Source organism: Nylanderia fulva, unplaced genomic scaffold (assembly GCF_048542155.1).
Source record: "Nylanderia fulva isolate GAGA-0341 unplaced genomic scaffold, ASM4854215v1 Scaffold26, whole genome shotgun sequence".
Classification (NCBI taxonomy): Eukaryota; Metazoa; Arthropoda; class Insecta; order Hymenoptera; family Formicidae; genus Nylanderia; species Nylanderia fulva.
Window position 1 is genome coordinate 755,332 of NW_028190325.1, and position 16,813 is coordinate 772,144.

The window sequence follows — 16,813 nt, forward strand, 5'->3', positions numbered from 1 at the left end:
ATTTCATTGGTCATTTTATTGACTTTTTACTTCTTTATTAACTTTTTCAATTAAAGTAGGTTTGCTTCAATTAAAAAAGTCTAAATTTAAAAGTCTAAATAGAAAAGTCTAAACAATATTTAATAATGGCATAGTTATTTTTTTTGTTACGTGTAATCAAAATTAAAAATATATAAACATATATTTGTGCAATATTTTAGAAAGTCAGCAGTCTGATCTAAATACACGTACATGTATGTATATACATATGTTATATGAATTTATTAAATAAAGCTGCTTATATACTTAATAATACTAATATAATACATGCAATATTACATTAAAAATAAAGTATTTTGTTTAGGAAAAGATAATCCATATATTATCATTTTTCTTCTTTTCTACATATAAATATATAAAACTACTATAACAATATTACAATCACTTATTGATCATCTTAGAAAATGTATTGCTTCTAAAAAAAGCTATTACTTGCACATTGAATATTTATAATATACTAAAACTTTTTTTAACAGTGTGCAGTTTGAATGATATAGCGATATAATATAAAAACAAGTTGTCCCCACTTCACTTCCAAATAGTGAAATTCAAAGCCATGACGATATCCTTTCGTTAATTCGCATTTTTCAGTATTGCCGAGAGACAGATACGCGTGGTTGTACAGTTGTACCTCTACTGTCACTCACGTGTATCTATAGTGCATATGTAGAAGCGATTTTGAGCGTTATTTCGTGATGAGCAATTACGCGGATCCACCGTAATAAAAAGATAAAATATCAATATCTAAAAATAATCTATTTTACAAATATTAATAAGAGTATACAAGCTATATAACATAGCTCAGATAAAGAAGCGTATAGTGTTAATATTTTAAATTAATCTTATACAAATTATTTTGGTTTCCAAATTTTAAAAAGAAATATTTTATTTTTTTAAACTCACTGCTCTAATACACAAAATAATAAATGTTTCGTATTTTTCAATATTCTACAAATTTTAATTAATTAAATTTAAAAAAACGTCACATATAAAAATTATTTTTATTTTTATATATTATATTTTAAATGTTACGTTAAAATTTTTAAATACATTTTAAATAAAATACATTTATTTGTACATTTTTTGGTAATTTTGGAATATTTTTATATAGAAATGTCTATTAGATAAATAAATAAAATATATAATTTAAGAAATAATATAATTTTTCCTTTATTACAATCGATAATTCTCTTAAAAATCTTTGTCTTGATCTAAAAGTAGAATAATATTGCATGCTATTATTGTTACAACGGAAGTTCATAAAGCATGCTTAAATTGTTTGCGTTTGCAATTTTTCTAATCAATTATATGATATGTGTAATAATTATATCAGAGATTTGTTAAATCATATATAATCTTACGATTCTGAAATTGAAAACACAGGTGCATGGAGTAACACGCGTATATGTAATTCATACACCAATTTCGAGTGCAATTATTGTCTGTTTCGAAATCATTTATTTTCCGATTCTATGGACAGCATTAGAGCAGAGATTATCCTCTAGGTATATTTGATACAGTCTCAGATAAACATTCAAAGAAAGAACAGTGTAAAGAATGACACAGGTGAGTTGTATACAAATTTTTTTAAATATTGCAATATGCCATAAAAAATAAAATATGATTTGGAAATTAATTACAAAAAATTAATCTTATTGCCTGTTTAATTCTAAGTTTATGTTTAAAAAATTAATTTTGTTTTATAGATTACTCAACAAGACTTGGATCGCGCATCTGAGGTGCTGTCTTGGAACAAACAATTAATGTCGACGTTGGGTCTTTGGCCTTTTCGGAATAACAATTTGTTATTTTTCATTACCTTTGGTTACTTCAGTTTTCTCATGATGCTAGAGTATCTGGATTTGTTGCTATTCATCACTGATCTCGAACATGTGATTATAAACTTAACAGAGAACATGGCATTCTCACAGATATTTGTACGAATGAGTATGTTACGATTATACAATTGTCAACTAGGTGAAGTCATAGCGGAAGCTATGAAAGATTTTGATAAGATGTGTTATAAAACTACCGAAGAGATGAAGGCAGTTATCACTTATAATGCTAAGTCAAAGATCTTCGTTAAGTTGCTGATTGTGTTTGTCGCGTTAACAGCTTCGTCGTATTATTTAACACCAATTTTAATTATACTCGGAAGTGGTGCGTCATGCTCATGCATTTATGTAATTTTATTCTGATGTGTTTAAAAAAATTATATATATATATGAAATAAAAAAATGTGACGTCTTGTTAATACATATACACACAGCCGTGTCTATACATGAATTCGTATGTAAATATGTTGTGTATGTGTATACGTATATTGTGTGTGTACGATTGTATTTACATATTTGGTTAAAAGTCATTACTTTGTAAACTGAAATGAGATATCAAAAAATTGTTTATCGATAATTAATTCTTTATGATTGCAAAAGACAATAATTTGAAAAAACGATATTGTTTAAAACATCTTCTTTGAGAATTTATACATATTTATACTGCATGTAGATTATTACATGCAATAAAAAATGACAGAGATGTTTTTTATTATTTTGATGTGTGTAGAATTCACTTTTAATAATATATATAAATCTTTTATATATAGTTACATTTTATATACTACAATCCTATACATTCTACAATTTAATTATTATTTCCTTTTAGTTTGATACAAAAAATTATTTTTACTTCTAAAGCAACATAAATTTTTAAACTTGAAATAATTACAAAGTAGAGGAAAAAAATTAGAAAAATATGAGTCATTTTTTACTTTAGATAAACAAAATACTTTAAAATATAATTATTGCATTGTCAGTAGTGTTATTAAATATATCTCTTAACGTTGTATTATTAGTAATAAAAAAGAAAAAACTGTTAAAGAAAAGAGTCAAAAAAATTTGTTTACATATTGCAAAATGTATTGTCAAGAATCTTTGAAAGTAAAGTGGTAATATGAAACAGGCATAAAAATAATAGTAAACTTAATTTTTTTATTATAATATTTTTACTAAAATACATTTTTTATTGAATTTTTTTTAATTTAAAAGAAAAAAATTTATTTTAAAAATAAAAATAAAAATAATTGCCTTATTTAGAAATTAAGAAAAATAGACAAGTATTATAATTTGATATACAATACATAATATATGTTAAATTTCTCAATAAAACTTCTTTTTAATTTTATCTTACGAAAAGTTTGATGGTTAAAAACATAATATCTATTAAACAAAATTAAACAATCATATATAGTAGGCCAACTAAACGAGCAAATAAATAAGATGTAAAAAATTTTTTTTATTAATAGTTAAATCATTAAATTAACATTCCGTTACAGAATCGATATAAATTGTAAACGTTTCGACTGCACTACAGTCTTTATCAATACATAAAAATTAAATATTAAAATATAAAGTTAGATGTTAAAAATACAAAGTTAGTTAAATATTAAAATATAAAATTGAAACGATTCTTCGCTGTTGACCAATAGATATGCAAGGCGATTGGTCTGAGATGCCAAGTTATGCGATATTTGAGCATGCTACGGATATAATACGCGAATTAAATCAATGTCAGAAAAAATTAAAAAATCTTTCAACTTACATTATCGTTTTAACAAGTCCTTTTCCCCGATATTTCAAGTGTGTGTTGCGAAGTCTGAATACCAAATGTCAAAATAGAGAGCGTGATGTATTTATTTATTACCAATGTTTTTTCTAAATTATGATTCAGCAAATTTTTTAAGTATGTCAAAATAACTACTGTCTAACAATTCGGTGTCTGTATTTAAATTAATTCCATTTTTCTGTTCTTTAATGTGGATCATTTCAGATATTAGTCTTTTTTGGTAATTCTTTTCATGATCCATAATTTTAATATTGTCCCAGTCAAATGTATGTTGTTCGTTTAGAATGTGTTCCGTGATAACCGAATGTCTAGCAGAGTCTAATTTAATATTATTTTTATGTTCTTTAAGTCTCGTTCCTAACTGTCTTTTTGTCTGTCCGACATATGTGGCGTCACAATCGTTGCAATTCAATTTGTAAATAACGTTAGAATTCGTGGGGCAATTATTTTTGTCCTTTTGAACTCTTATGAAGTCATTTAATTTTTTAATGCAACGATATCCTACCACTACGTCAGGTCTTCTTATTGCTGAAGCAACTTTCTCAGATATTGATTCTATATATGGTATGACAAAATATTTAATGTTAGTATTAGTATTATTAGTATCTGTTATATTGTTATTATTAGGCTCTCTATTTTGACATTTGGTATTCAGACTTCGCAACACACACTTGAAATATCGGGGAAAAGGACTTGTTAAAACGATAATGTAAGTTGAAAGATTTTTTAATTTTTTCTGACATTGATTTAATTCGCGTATTATATCCGTAGCATGCTCAAATATCGCATAACTTGGCATCTCAGACCAATCGCCTTGCATATCTATTGGTCAACAGCGAAGAATCGTTTCAATTTTATATTTTAATATTTAACTAACTTTGTATTTTTAACATCTAACTTTATATTTTAATATTTAATTTTTATGTATTGATAAAGACTGTAGTGCAGTCGAAACGTTTACAATTTATATCGATTCTGTAACGGAATGTTAATTTAATGATTTAACTATTAATAAAAAAAATTTTTTACATCTTATTTATTTGCTCGTTTAGTTGGCCTACTATATATGATTGTTTAATTTTGTTTAATTTATACGAGCCTTTCATTAATTAATTATAATATCTATTCATGTGACTGTAAACGGTATGATATTATCACCAGTATTTTCTAGTGACAGAAAGAAACATGATAGGATTAGGATTATTATATAATTATTGATAGATTGGTACAATAATTTTAGAATTAAATAATGTATCTATTTGATGTTACCACGCTTTATTTCATATATTCTCATCTTTTCTTCTGTAAATAGTACATCTTTCTTTTAATATTAATGCTAATATAATTGAATGTTGTTTTAGGTCTCCCCAAAATAGTAATCAATGAGAATATGACTCAAGTAATTTATTTATTGCCCTATCGCTTTCATATGTTTCATGCAGTTGATAACATGCGTACTTACATAATTACTTATGCTGTGGAATTTCCATTTGTATTCGTCAGTGGTTTCGGACAAACCGCAGCTGATTGCATTATGGTCACTCTTGTCTTTCATATTTGCGGACAAATGTCAGTTTTATCTATGCGCATTACTAATATAAATACGGAGCTCTTAAGTTGCAGACGCGAAATGCGACATGCAGTGCGAATGCATATACGACTACTACGGTGAGCTTATTATTATGTATATAATATAAATATAATATTATGTATATAATATAAAGAAATATAGAAAAAATCTCCTTTAAGCTAAAATAGTTTTACTTTTGCACTAATTGTAAAATTTTTTTCGAATTCTCAATTTAACTTATAATAACATTAAAATGTTTATAATATGATTAAAGTATTGAATTTTAAAAATTAACAAGAGTTTTACTTTTATTAACTTTTGTAAAACTTAATTTTGATTTAGTTAATTTTTTACGAAATTGATATACGAAATAAAGCATATAAAACCTATCTTTACTAACTTTATTTAATGTAAATCAGGCAGAAATAAACTTTCAAGAAATAAATAAACTGCAATGTGGAACAAAATAAAACTATATTATTTATTATATAATAATATGACGTTTTTCAGAATGGGAAGCACAATAGAGAAAGCATTTAACATAACATTGTTAGCTCATCTTTTAGGAGCTACTTCTCTTGTGTGCATTCTTGGATATCAAATTTTGACGGTAAATATACTATCTTTTTACTAGAATTAGGTTTAATTATTTTTAAATATAAAAAAGCTCCAAAAATAAAACTCATCTAAAGAAAAGATTTGAGGAGCAAATTATGATTAAACACAAATATATGAACCTTATGAATTTACAAATAAATTTACAAATGAATTTACAATTCGTGAAAGAGATATTTAGAGCTAGATTAAAATTCTTCTAATTAAGCCTTATAATTGACGCAAAAAATTATGTAAATCGTGAGTCGCAATAAATTTATAAATATCGTGTACGTATTTAAAGAATGATAGAAAAACCAACAGTTTTCAACTGGATCTTCTTCAGTAAAGTGATATACAGTTTGTCAATCATTAATCGATCAGAATATAAAATATGTCTTCTATAATTATTTAATACTGCTAATATCTCTGATTCGTTATGGCAAAGTTAAAATTCATTATCCACTACAAAGTTTTTTCCCAAATTTGTAAAAAGATTTAAAATTAAAATAAAATATTATCAAAATACGATTGTGTTGAAGTGACAAAAAATTATAACAAAATTTTTTAAGATATGCTCATTAAGATATATAATTCGTAATTTATCCATAGAAAACAAAACCATAACAGATACAATCAAAAGTAATCCATACAGAAATAAAAGTATATACAAAACCGACTTCGTATTTATATATCAAATTTTTATAAAGATTTTTAGAAATACACCTACAATACTATACTACAATTAATATATGTTTTCTATTTCATTACAATTTATTTCAATTTTTCTTTATATGTGCAGAATTTTGCTAAGGGTGAGAAAGGAGTACTTGTTACGTTTCTGATATTCCAATTCTTAGTTTTGCTAATACTATACGCTCATTGCACTGTCGGTGAAAATCTTCTAACAGAGGTAACATTATAAAAATAAAAAAGAACAATTAATGCTAGACATTAAAAATATACGATTGTTATAAAATAAATAAGAATACAAAAATTCCGGTATGAAATAAATTAATAAGAGTCAGGAACAGAAAGTAGCCACAACAAACTTATTTTAAAATCTAATTGACTTGAACATTTCGATCCTTTCTTTGGACCATCGTCAATAATCAGCAGTATCAAAATATGAAATCAGAACAGCTTACAATCAGTACAATTGCCCGAAAGCAAAAAACCTAGGCCGGATTAAGATTTTGCTCTGACATTTTTTAATTTATTTACTTAGGATGATATGGAATATTTGAAATGTAAATTTTAGACTGAATTTTTTTTAAGCACTTGGTAGCATATTAAGAAAAAATTGAGTCCTGTGTTTACTTAATTAGTTTCAAAAGAAAAAATTATTTCCCTTGAAATTTATGCACTACTCAGCATTTTGCTCATATCCAACAATTTAAATTATATTTTTATTATTTAAAAAGATATATAAATCAATAATGATGAAAAAACATTCAAATATATAACATACTTATTAAATATCCTTTTTATCAATATTATATAATATTTTACTTTATACAACATATTATTAAATATTTTAATCAAATTATTTCAATATTTTTTTATGCTATATAATTTAATTTTTGAATGACTTGTCAAGATAAAACTACATTAAGTTATTTATTTGTATATACTGTACGAATCGTATTGGAGACGAATCGTATTTGTATTTATATACTGTACGAATCGTATTGGAGAAAGAGAGACGGAAGGACGTGAGGGATTTATCCAAAATTTTCATTTTCAGAGTGCTAAAATATGTGAAGCGTTTTATAAATGTCTTTGGTATGATATGCCAATAGAAAATGCACGGACGGTAATATTATGTATGGCAAGATCGCAAAAACCGCTCTGTTTGACAGCTGGAAAATTTACTATATTTTGTCTCAGCACTTTGACTGACGTAAGATAAAAATTTAAAAGTTTTAAAATGTACAAAATAGTTTTAATTTTTAATTGAGTTATATGGTATATATAAAAAAATTAGAAATTATATTTTTTCTTCAACAAAAATTGGTTTATTGCTTTAACCTTAAACTGATGTAATCGAAGATCAGTAAAGAAGCATATAATATTCACGGTATTTTTAAGTAAAGAACTCAGAATTCTTAATTATTTGCCAAAATCAAATTAATCAAAAAATTCACCAAAAAATCAAATTAGAAAGATCAGCCAATTAATATTTAAAACTTCAAGATACAAGTAAAAATTAGCATTAAGTTAACTCTTTCATTCGTGCTAATAGACACAAAGTCTATTATGATTGTATTAAAAAATTATATTTCAGCAGTCTTAATATCATATAATATACTGTAATATACTATAATTAATATATTTGTTGATATAATATCACAAAAAGAAATATTTAACAATTTAAAATTTAACAATTCGTATATCAACGTATAGAAAAGTAATAAGTACATTTTTCAATATTTAATGTTTTGTTAATTTTATAGGTTTTAAAAACATCGATGGGGTATTTATCAGTACTGCGTTCGTTTATGTAACAGCATCAAAATAAGCAGCAATTTCAGGAAAGGATTAATATATATTTATAAATTAATTATACTCGAGAATAAACATAAATGCATAATTTATTAAAAAACGAGATAAAAGAAAAGTTATATTGTGTCTGATTACTTTTACATATATTACGGGAAAATTTAATTATTTTAGAAAAATTTAATTAATTTAAAACAAATTATATGTATATGCATATATGTAAATAAAAAACTAGTTATTTATAATTATAATTATTTCTTCATTAATTAATTTATTTCAAAATATAAATTATTTATATAGAGAACACTGTTTGCATGTCGCACATAAAATAAAATTTGTGCACTAACTGCATTTATGTACAGTACCGGCCAAAATTATATCACTTTTTGATTTTTTCATCACAACTTGTTTTAAAGTGCACGGATCTCTATCAAATCATAACATGTTTTGAAGGTTGGTATAACATTAAATTATAATTCAATATATAATATACTGTCCTTTAAAACGTGTTATGATTCGTGTAGAGATCCGTGCACTTTAAAACAATTATGCTGAAAAAATCAAAAGGTAATATAATTTTGATCGGTACAACTGTATATGAACGATCGTTTAGGGTATCTGCTAAAGAATATTGTACCAATCGCTCAGAGCACAAACAGATGAGCAGATAGAGCACAAAAAATTATTTACTAATTTGCAATTTGTGCACTAATTAATAATAAATTAATTAAAATAGATCGACCAATTTACGCGAATATAAAAGCGCGAAGAGAAGAGACAACTCAATGTTTGATTCATGAGACATGATATAAAGCACTGAAATTAATAAGTTGAATTATATATTGTGCCTATTATCTTATTACAATAAATATATATTGATTTTTGTAATATTTCCTTATTTTTCGAGTAAGCTTTAAACTTTCGAAATGTATTTTTCTGAGAGTAGCGGCTCGTCTTTTTTATTTATTATAGCAACATAAAGTTTTTTTACACACACACACACATGTATATATATATATATATATATATTTGTATGTCTAATTACTGTAATTATAATATTGTCTACTTTTTTATTGATAAATATTATAATTTGAGAAATTTTTTTCTGAGAACATATTTTTTAGATTGTGTGTGTGCCTAGCACCGATCTTTAAATGAGAAAAAAATTGTATAATATATATGTATAAGAGGAAATTTTAATTGCAACGACGTCGTATCGTTCAACTAACACACATATTCGACTTTGAAAGTTTGCTCTACGTTTATTGTCAGCTTATATAATACGAGATGTATCGTGTGCACATACTTCCGTGGGAATAAAATTTAGAAGCATTCGAAATACTCACTCAGAAAAATATGATGTTTTATATAATGAAGATACACGTTTTTAGACGATGTGATTCCAATGTGTACAAAAATAATACGATTAAACTTACTTCAAATTCACTCAAATAGAATGACATGTATTATTCCAAGCAGATTTTATGGAGATTAAGACGGTTGACTATTCTATACACTTTATAATAAGCCATAATTAAAGCATATGCGACGCGTCGTAATACAAATCGGTATTCTTATATTAATACATACATCTCAGCCAATCGCCAGGCGTTTGATATTAATTGTCATGTAGTAAAACTAGACATTCCATTGGTTATTTTACCGACTTTTTATTTCTTCAATAACTTTTTCAATTAAAGTAGATTTGCTTCAATTAGAAAAGTCTAACAATATTTAATAATGTCATAGTTCTTTTTTTGTTAATATGTAATCGAAATTAATAATATATAAACATATTTGTGCAATATTTTAGAAAGTCGACAGTCTGATCTAATATACACGTACATATACATATGTATATGCATGTGTTATATGAATTCATTAAATAAAGTTGCTTATACTTGCTTCCTTTTATTCTTCTATTCTCAACTACTAATAATGATTACTGATGTAATATAATACATGTAATATTAGATTAAAAATAGAGTATTTTGTTTAAGAAAAAATAATCCATATATATATATATCCCTTCTTTTCTACAGATAAATATATAAAACTATTATAACAATATTACAATCACTTAATTATTGATCATTTTAGAAAATGTATTGCTGCTACTAAAAGCTAATAAAACTTCTTTTAACAATGTGCAGTTTGAACGATATAACGATATAATATAATAGCGAGTTGTCCCCACTTCACTTCCAAATAGTGAAATTCGAAGCTATGACGATATCCTTTTGTTAACACATTTTTCAGTACATTGCTGAGAGACAGATACGCGTTGTCGTACAGTTGTATCTCTACTGCCACTCACGTGTATCCATAGTGCATATATAGAAGCGATTTTGAGCGCTATTTTGTGATGAGCATTTACTCGGATCGTAATAAAAAGATAAAATATTAATATCTAAGAATAATCCATTTTACAGATATTAATAGAAGTATTAGTTTTATACTCCTATAAAAATTGGCAATTGCATTTTAAACAAAATGCATTTATTTGTTCATTTTTTGACAATTTTGGAATATTTTTATATAGAAATGTCTATTAGATATATAAATTAAATATATAACTTAAGAAATAACATAACTTTTTCCTCTATTACAATCGATAATCCTCTTAGAAATCTTTGTCTCGATCTAAAAGCAGAGTAATACTACATGCAATTATTGTTACAACGGAAGTTTATAATACATGCTTAAATTGTTTGCGTTTGTAAATTTTCTAATCAATTATATGATGTGTAGTAATTATATGTCAGAGATTTGTATAAATCATATATAAGTTTACGTTGACTACTTTAATTATTAATCACAAAAGAAGAGTGCACAATACGATTCTGAAATTGAAAACACAGGTGCATGGAGTAACACGCTCATATGTAATTCATACACCAATTTCGAGTGCAATTATGCTCTGTTTTGTGATCATTTATTTAACGATTCTATAGACAGCATTAGGGCAGAGATTATCTTCTAGGTATATTTGATACAGTCTCAGATAAACATTCAAAGAAAGAACAGTGTAAAGAATGACACAGGTGGGTTGTATACAATTTTTTTTTAATATTGCAATATGTCATAAAAAATAAAATATTATTTAAAAATTAATTACAAAAAATTAATCTTCTTGCCTGTTTAATTCTAAGTTTATATTTAAAAAATTAATCTTGTATTATAGATTACTCAAGAAGACTTGGATCGCGCATCTGAGGTGCTGTCTTGGAACAAACATTTAATGTCGACGTTGGGTCTTTGGCCTTTTCGGAATAACAATTTGTTATTCTTCATTACCTTTGGTTACTTCAGTTTTCTCATGATGCTAGAGTACCTGGATTTGTTGCTATTCATCAATGATCTCGAACATGTGGTCATAAACTTGACAGAGAACATGGCATTCTCACAGATACTTGTACGAATGATTATGTTACGATTATACAATTGTCAAGTAGGTGATGTCATAGCGGAAGTTATGAAGGATTTTGATAAGATGTGTTATAAAACTACCGAAGAGATGAAGATAGTTATCACATATAATGCTAGGTCAAAGATCTTCGTTAAACTGCTGGTTGTGTCCGTCGCGTTAACAGCTTCGTCGTATTTTTTAACACCAATTATAATTATACTCGGAAGTGGTGCGTCATGCTCATGCTTTTATGTAATTTTATTCTGGTGCGTCTAAAAAAATTATATATATGAAATAAAAAAGATGTAAAGTCTTGTTAATACATACACATAGTCGTGTCTATGCATGTGTTCGTATGTGTACATGTTGTGTATGTGTATACGTATATTGTGTGTTCAATTGTATTTACATATTTGGTTAAAAGTCACTATTTTGTAAACTGAAATGAGATATTGAAAAATTATTTATCAATCATTAATTTTTTATAATCGCAAAAAAATTGTTTAAAACATTCTCTTTGAGAATTTATACATACTACATGTAGATTATTACATGCAATAAAAAATGACAGAGATGTTTTTTATTATTTTGATGCGTAGAACTCACTTTTAAAAATATATATAAACCTTTTAGTTACATTTTATATACTACAATCCGATACATTTTACAACTTAATTATTGTTTTCTTTTAATCTGATATAAAAAATTATTTTCTCTTTTAAAGCAAAGTAAAAAGTAGAGGAAAAGATAATAATATGAGTAATTTTTTTCTTTTAAACAAAATACTTAAATACTGTAAAATATTATTATTGCATTATCAGTAGTGTTATTAAATATATATCTTAATGTATTAATTGTAATAAAAAAGAAAGAAAAACTGTTAAAAGAGAGAGTAAAAAAAATTATTTACATATTGCAAAATGTATCGCCAAGAATCTTCGAAAGTAAAGTGGTAATATGAAACAGGCATAAAAATATATAACAGTAAATCTTATTTTTTTATTATAAGATTTTTATTAAAATAATTTTATTAATTTAAAAGAAAAAAATTTATTTTAAAGATAAAAATAAAAATAATTGCCTTATTTAGAAATTAAGAAAAAATAGGCAAGTATTATAATTTGATATATTATAGATAATGTGTTAAATTTCTCGACAAAAAAAATTTTTTTTAATTTTATCTTATGCTTTGATGATTAAAAAACATATCCCAGTCAGAAATGATTGGTCGAAAAGACGTCGAATTGATATCGATTCGAGCAATTCGACATCGGTTCGACATTTTAGAATTAAATAATGTGTCTATTTTATATTACCACGCTTTATTTCATATATTTACTTATTTTCTCCTATAAATAGTACATCTTTCTTTTAATATTAATGCTAATATAATTGTATGTTGTTTTAGGTTTCCCCAAAATAGTAATTAATGAGAATATGACTCAAGTAATTTATTTATTGCCCTATCGCTTTCATTTGTTTCATGCAGTTGATAACATGCGTACTTACATAATTACTTATGCTGTGGAATTTCCATTTGTATTTGTCAGTGCTTTGGGACAAACCACAGCTGATTGCATTATGGTCACCCTTGTCTTTCATATTTGCGGACAAATGTCAGTTTTATCTATGCGCATTACTAATATAAATACGGAGCTTTTAAGTTGCAGACGCGAAATGCGACATGCAGTGCAAATGCATCTACGACTACTCCGGTGAGCTTATTATTATGATATATTATATAATATAAAACAACATAAAGAAAATCTTCTTTAAGCTAAAATAGCTTTACTTTTGCACTAATTATTATTAATTTATTATTAATTTTTTATTTTTATAAAAATGAAATTTGGTATAGAAATATTATTTTATTCTATGATAATACGACGTTTTTCAGGATGGGAAACACAATAGAGAAAGCATTTAACATAACATTGTTGGCTCATCTTTTAGGAACTATTTCTCTTGTATGCATTCTTGGATATCAAATTTTGACGGTAAATATATTAGAATCTTTTTACTACGATTAAGTTTAATTATTTTAAAATGTAAAAAGCTCCAAAAATAAAACTTATCTAAAGAAAAGATTTGAGGAGCAAATTATGATTAAACACAAATATATGAACTTATGAATTTACAATTCGTGAAAGAAATATTTAATGCTAGATTAAAAGTTTTCTAATTAGATCTTATAATTAATGCAAAAAATTATGTAAATCGAGAGTCGTAATATATTTATAAATATCATGTACTTATTTAAAGAATAACAAAAAAAAACAAACATTTTAGTTCGCAACTGGATCCTCTTCAGTGAAGTGATATGTAGTTTGTCAATCCTATTAATCGATCAGAATTATTGCCTTCTAATTATTTATTTCATACTGCTAATATCTCTGATTTGTTATGGCAAAGTTAAAATTCATTATCCACCACAAAGTTTTTTCCAAAATTTGTAGAAAGAATTAAAATTGAAATAATATATATGAAATTCTTATAAAAATTGTCAGAAATACACCTACAATTCTATACTGCAATTAATATATGTTTTATATTTAATTACAATTTATTTCAATTTCTCGTTATATATGCAGAATATTTCTAAGGGTGACATAGGAGTACTTGTTCCGTTTGTGATATTCCAGTTCTTAGTTCTGATAACACTATACGCTAATTGTACTGTCGGTGAAAATCTTCTAACAGAGGTAACATTATAAAAACAAAAGAGAACAATTAATGCAAAGACATTAAAAAGACACGATTGTTAATAAAATAAATAAGAATACAAAAATTCAGGTATGAAATAAATTAATAAGAGCCAGGAACAGAAAGTAGGCGCAACAAATTTATTTTAAAATCTAATTGACTTGAACATTTCGGGCCTTTCTTCGGACCACCTTTAATAATCAGCAATATCAAAAATGTGAAATCTGAATAGCTCACAATCAGTACAATCGCTCAAAAGCGAAAAATCTAGCACCGATTAAGATTGTGCCCTGACATTTTTTAATCTATTTACTTAGGATGCTATAAAATATTAGAAATGTAAATTTCAGACTGAAATTTTTTTTAGCACTTGGTAGCATACTAAGAAAAAATTGAATCCTGTGTATGGTATAATTAATTAATTTTTTTTTTTAATTTATTTCCCTTGAAATTTACGCACTACTATCAGCATTTGGCTCTTATCGAACAATTTAAATTTTATTTTTATTATGTCAAAAGATATATAAATCAATAATGATGAAAAAACATTTAAATATACTAAATATTTATTAAATATTCTTTTTATCGATAATAAATAATTTTATACTTAAAGTTTTTATACTTTAATAAAATATATTGTTAAATTACTTTTAATCAAATTACTTCAATATTTTTCATGCTATGTCAAGATAAAACTACATTAAGTTATTTATTTGTATATACTGTACGAATCGTATTGGAGAAAGAAAGAGACGGAAGGACTTAAGGGATTCATTTAAAATTTTCATTTTCAGAGTGCTAAAATATGTGAAGCGTTTTATAAATGCCATTGGTATGATATGCCAATGGAAAATGCACGGATGATAGTATTATGTATGGTAAGATCACAAAAACCGCTCTGTTTGACAGCTGGAAAATTTACTATATTTTGTCTCAGCACTTTAACTGACGTAAGACAAAAAGTTCTAAAATGCTCAAAATAGTTTTAATTTTTAATTGAGTTATATGGTATATATAAAAAAATTAGAAATTATCTTTTTTCTTCAAAAAGAAAAATACAATAATTTATCGCTTTAACTTTAAACTGATGTAATCGAAGATCAGTAAAGAAGCATATAATATTCACGGTATTTTTAAGTAAAGAACTCAGAATTCTCAATTATTCGTCAAAATTAAATTAATTAAAAAATTCACCAAAAAACCAAATTAGAAAGATCGGACAATTAATGTTTAAAACTTTAAGATACAAGTAAAAATTAGCATTAAATTAAGTCTTCCATTCTTGCTTTTGACATAAAGTCTATAGTGATTATATTAAAAAATTATATTTTGCAGTAGTTTTAATATCATATAATATATTGTAATATACTATAATTAATATATTTGTTGATATAATATCACAAAAAAAATATTTAACAATATAAAATTTAACAATTCGTATATCAACGTATAGAAATAAAGTAATAAGTACATTTTTCAATATTTGATATATTTTGTTAATTTTATAGGTTTTAAAAACATCAATGGGATATTTATCAGTACTGCGTTCCTTTTTGTAACATCATCAAAATAAGTAGCAATTTCAGAAAAGGATTAATATATATTTATAAATTAATTATGCGCAAGAGTAAACATATAAATGTATAATTTATTAAAAAACGAGATAAAAGATATGCATATATGTAAATAAAAAACTAGTTACTTATAATTATATTTATTTCTTCATTAATTAATTTATTTTAAAATATAAATTATTTATATAGAAAGCATTCTGTTTGCGTGTCGCACATAAAACAAAATTTGTGCACTAACTGCATTTATGTACCGGTCACAATTATATCACCTTTTGATTTTTTCATCACAACTTGTTTTAAAATGCACGGTTTTCTGTCAAATCATAACATGTTTTAAAGGTTGGTATAACATTAAATTATAATTCAATATATGTTATACTGTCCTTCAAAACATGTTATGATCGTGTAGAGATCCGTACACTTTAAAATAAGTTATGCTGAAAAAAGGTGATATAATTTTGGCCGATACAACTGTATATGAACGATCGTTCAGGGTACCTGGTAAAAAATCTTGTGCCAATCGCTCAGAGCACAAACAGATGAGCAGATAGAGCACAAAAAATTATTTACCAATTTGCGATCTGTGCACTAATTAATGATAAATTAATTAAAATAGATGGACCAATTCGCGCGAATACAAGAGCGCGACGAGAATTAAGAGACAGCTCAATGTTTGATTCTTGAGACACTATAAAGCACTGGAATTAATAATTAAGTTTAATTATATATTGTGCCTAGTAACATTGGACTGTCTTTTCTTGCACTCAATGTTCATAAAGTCGTAATTATGAAACGGAT

General features: G+C 25.3%; 2 protein-coding genes and 1 long non-coding RNA gene across 5 annotated transcripts; all 3 read left to right on the forward strand.

Annotated features, from left to right (window-relative positions):
* Positions 1–567: 567 nt before the first annotated feature.
* On the forward strand, positions 568–8,499 carry LOC114938902 (odorant receptor 13a-like). 3 transcript variants are annotated; one of them, XM_085483628.1, is made up of 8 exons: positions 576–757; positions 1,423–1,605; positions 1,746–2,199; positions 5,025–5,331; positions 5,744–5,843; positions 6,630–6,740; positions 7,575–7,730; positions 8,284–8,499. In XM_085483628.1, exons 2-8 carry the CDS (start codon positions 1,597–1,599, stop codon positions 8,332–8,334), a joined length of 1,188 nt encoding a protein of 395 aa, XP_085339754.1. In that variant the 5' UTR covers positions 576–757; positions 1,423–1,596; the 3' UTR covers positions 8,335–8,499. The 3 variants fall into 3 exon arrangements, with proteins under 3 accessions (XP_085339756.1, XP_085339754.1, XP_085339755.1); XM_085483630.1 differs by lacking the exon at positions 6,630–6,740 and having other exon boundaries at positions 568–757; XM_085483629.1 differs by lacking the exon at positions 576–757 and having other exon boundaries at positions 1,269–1,605.
* Positions 3,297–4,698, forward strand: LOC146722881 (uncharacterized). The gene is made up of 2 exons (XR_014924878.1): positions 3,297–4,372; positions 4,435–4,698. It is a non-coding gene; the product is annotated as an uncharacterized LOC146722881 (long non-coding RNA).
* A 2,523-nt stretch (positions 8,500–11,022) lies between the features above and the next one.
* LOC114938901 (putative odorant receptor 85d) lies at positions 11,023–15,496 on the forward strand. Its single transcript, XM_029313033.2, has 6 exons — positions 11,023–11,373; positions 11,514–12,004; positions 13,289–13,453; positions 13,636–13,735; positions 14,330–14,440; positions 15,236–15,496. Exons 1-6 carry the CDS (start codon positions 11,365–11,367, stop codon positions 15,422–15,424), a joined length of 1,065 nt encoding a protein of 354 aa, XP_029168866.1. The 5' UTR covers positions 11,023–11,364; the 3' UTR covers positions 15,425–15,496.
* The last annotated feature ends 1,317 nt before the right edge of the window (positions 15,497–16,813 follow it).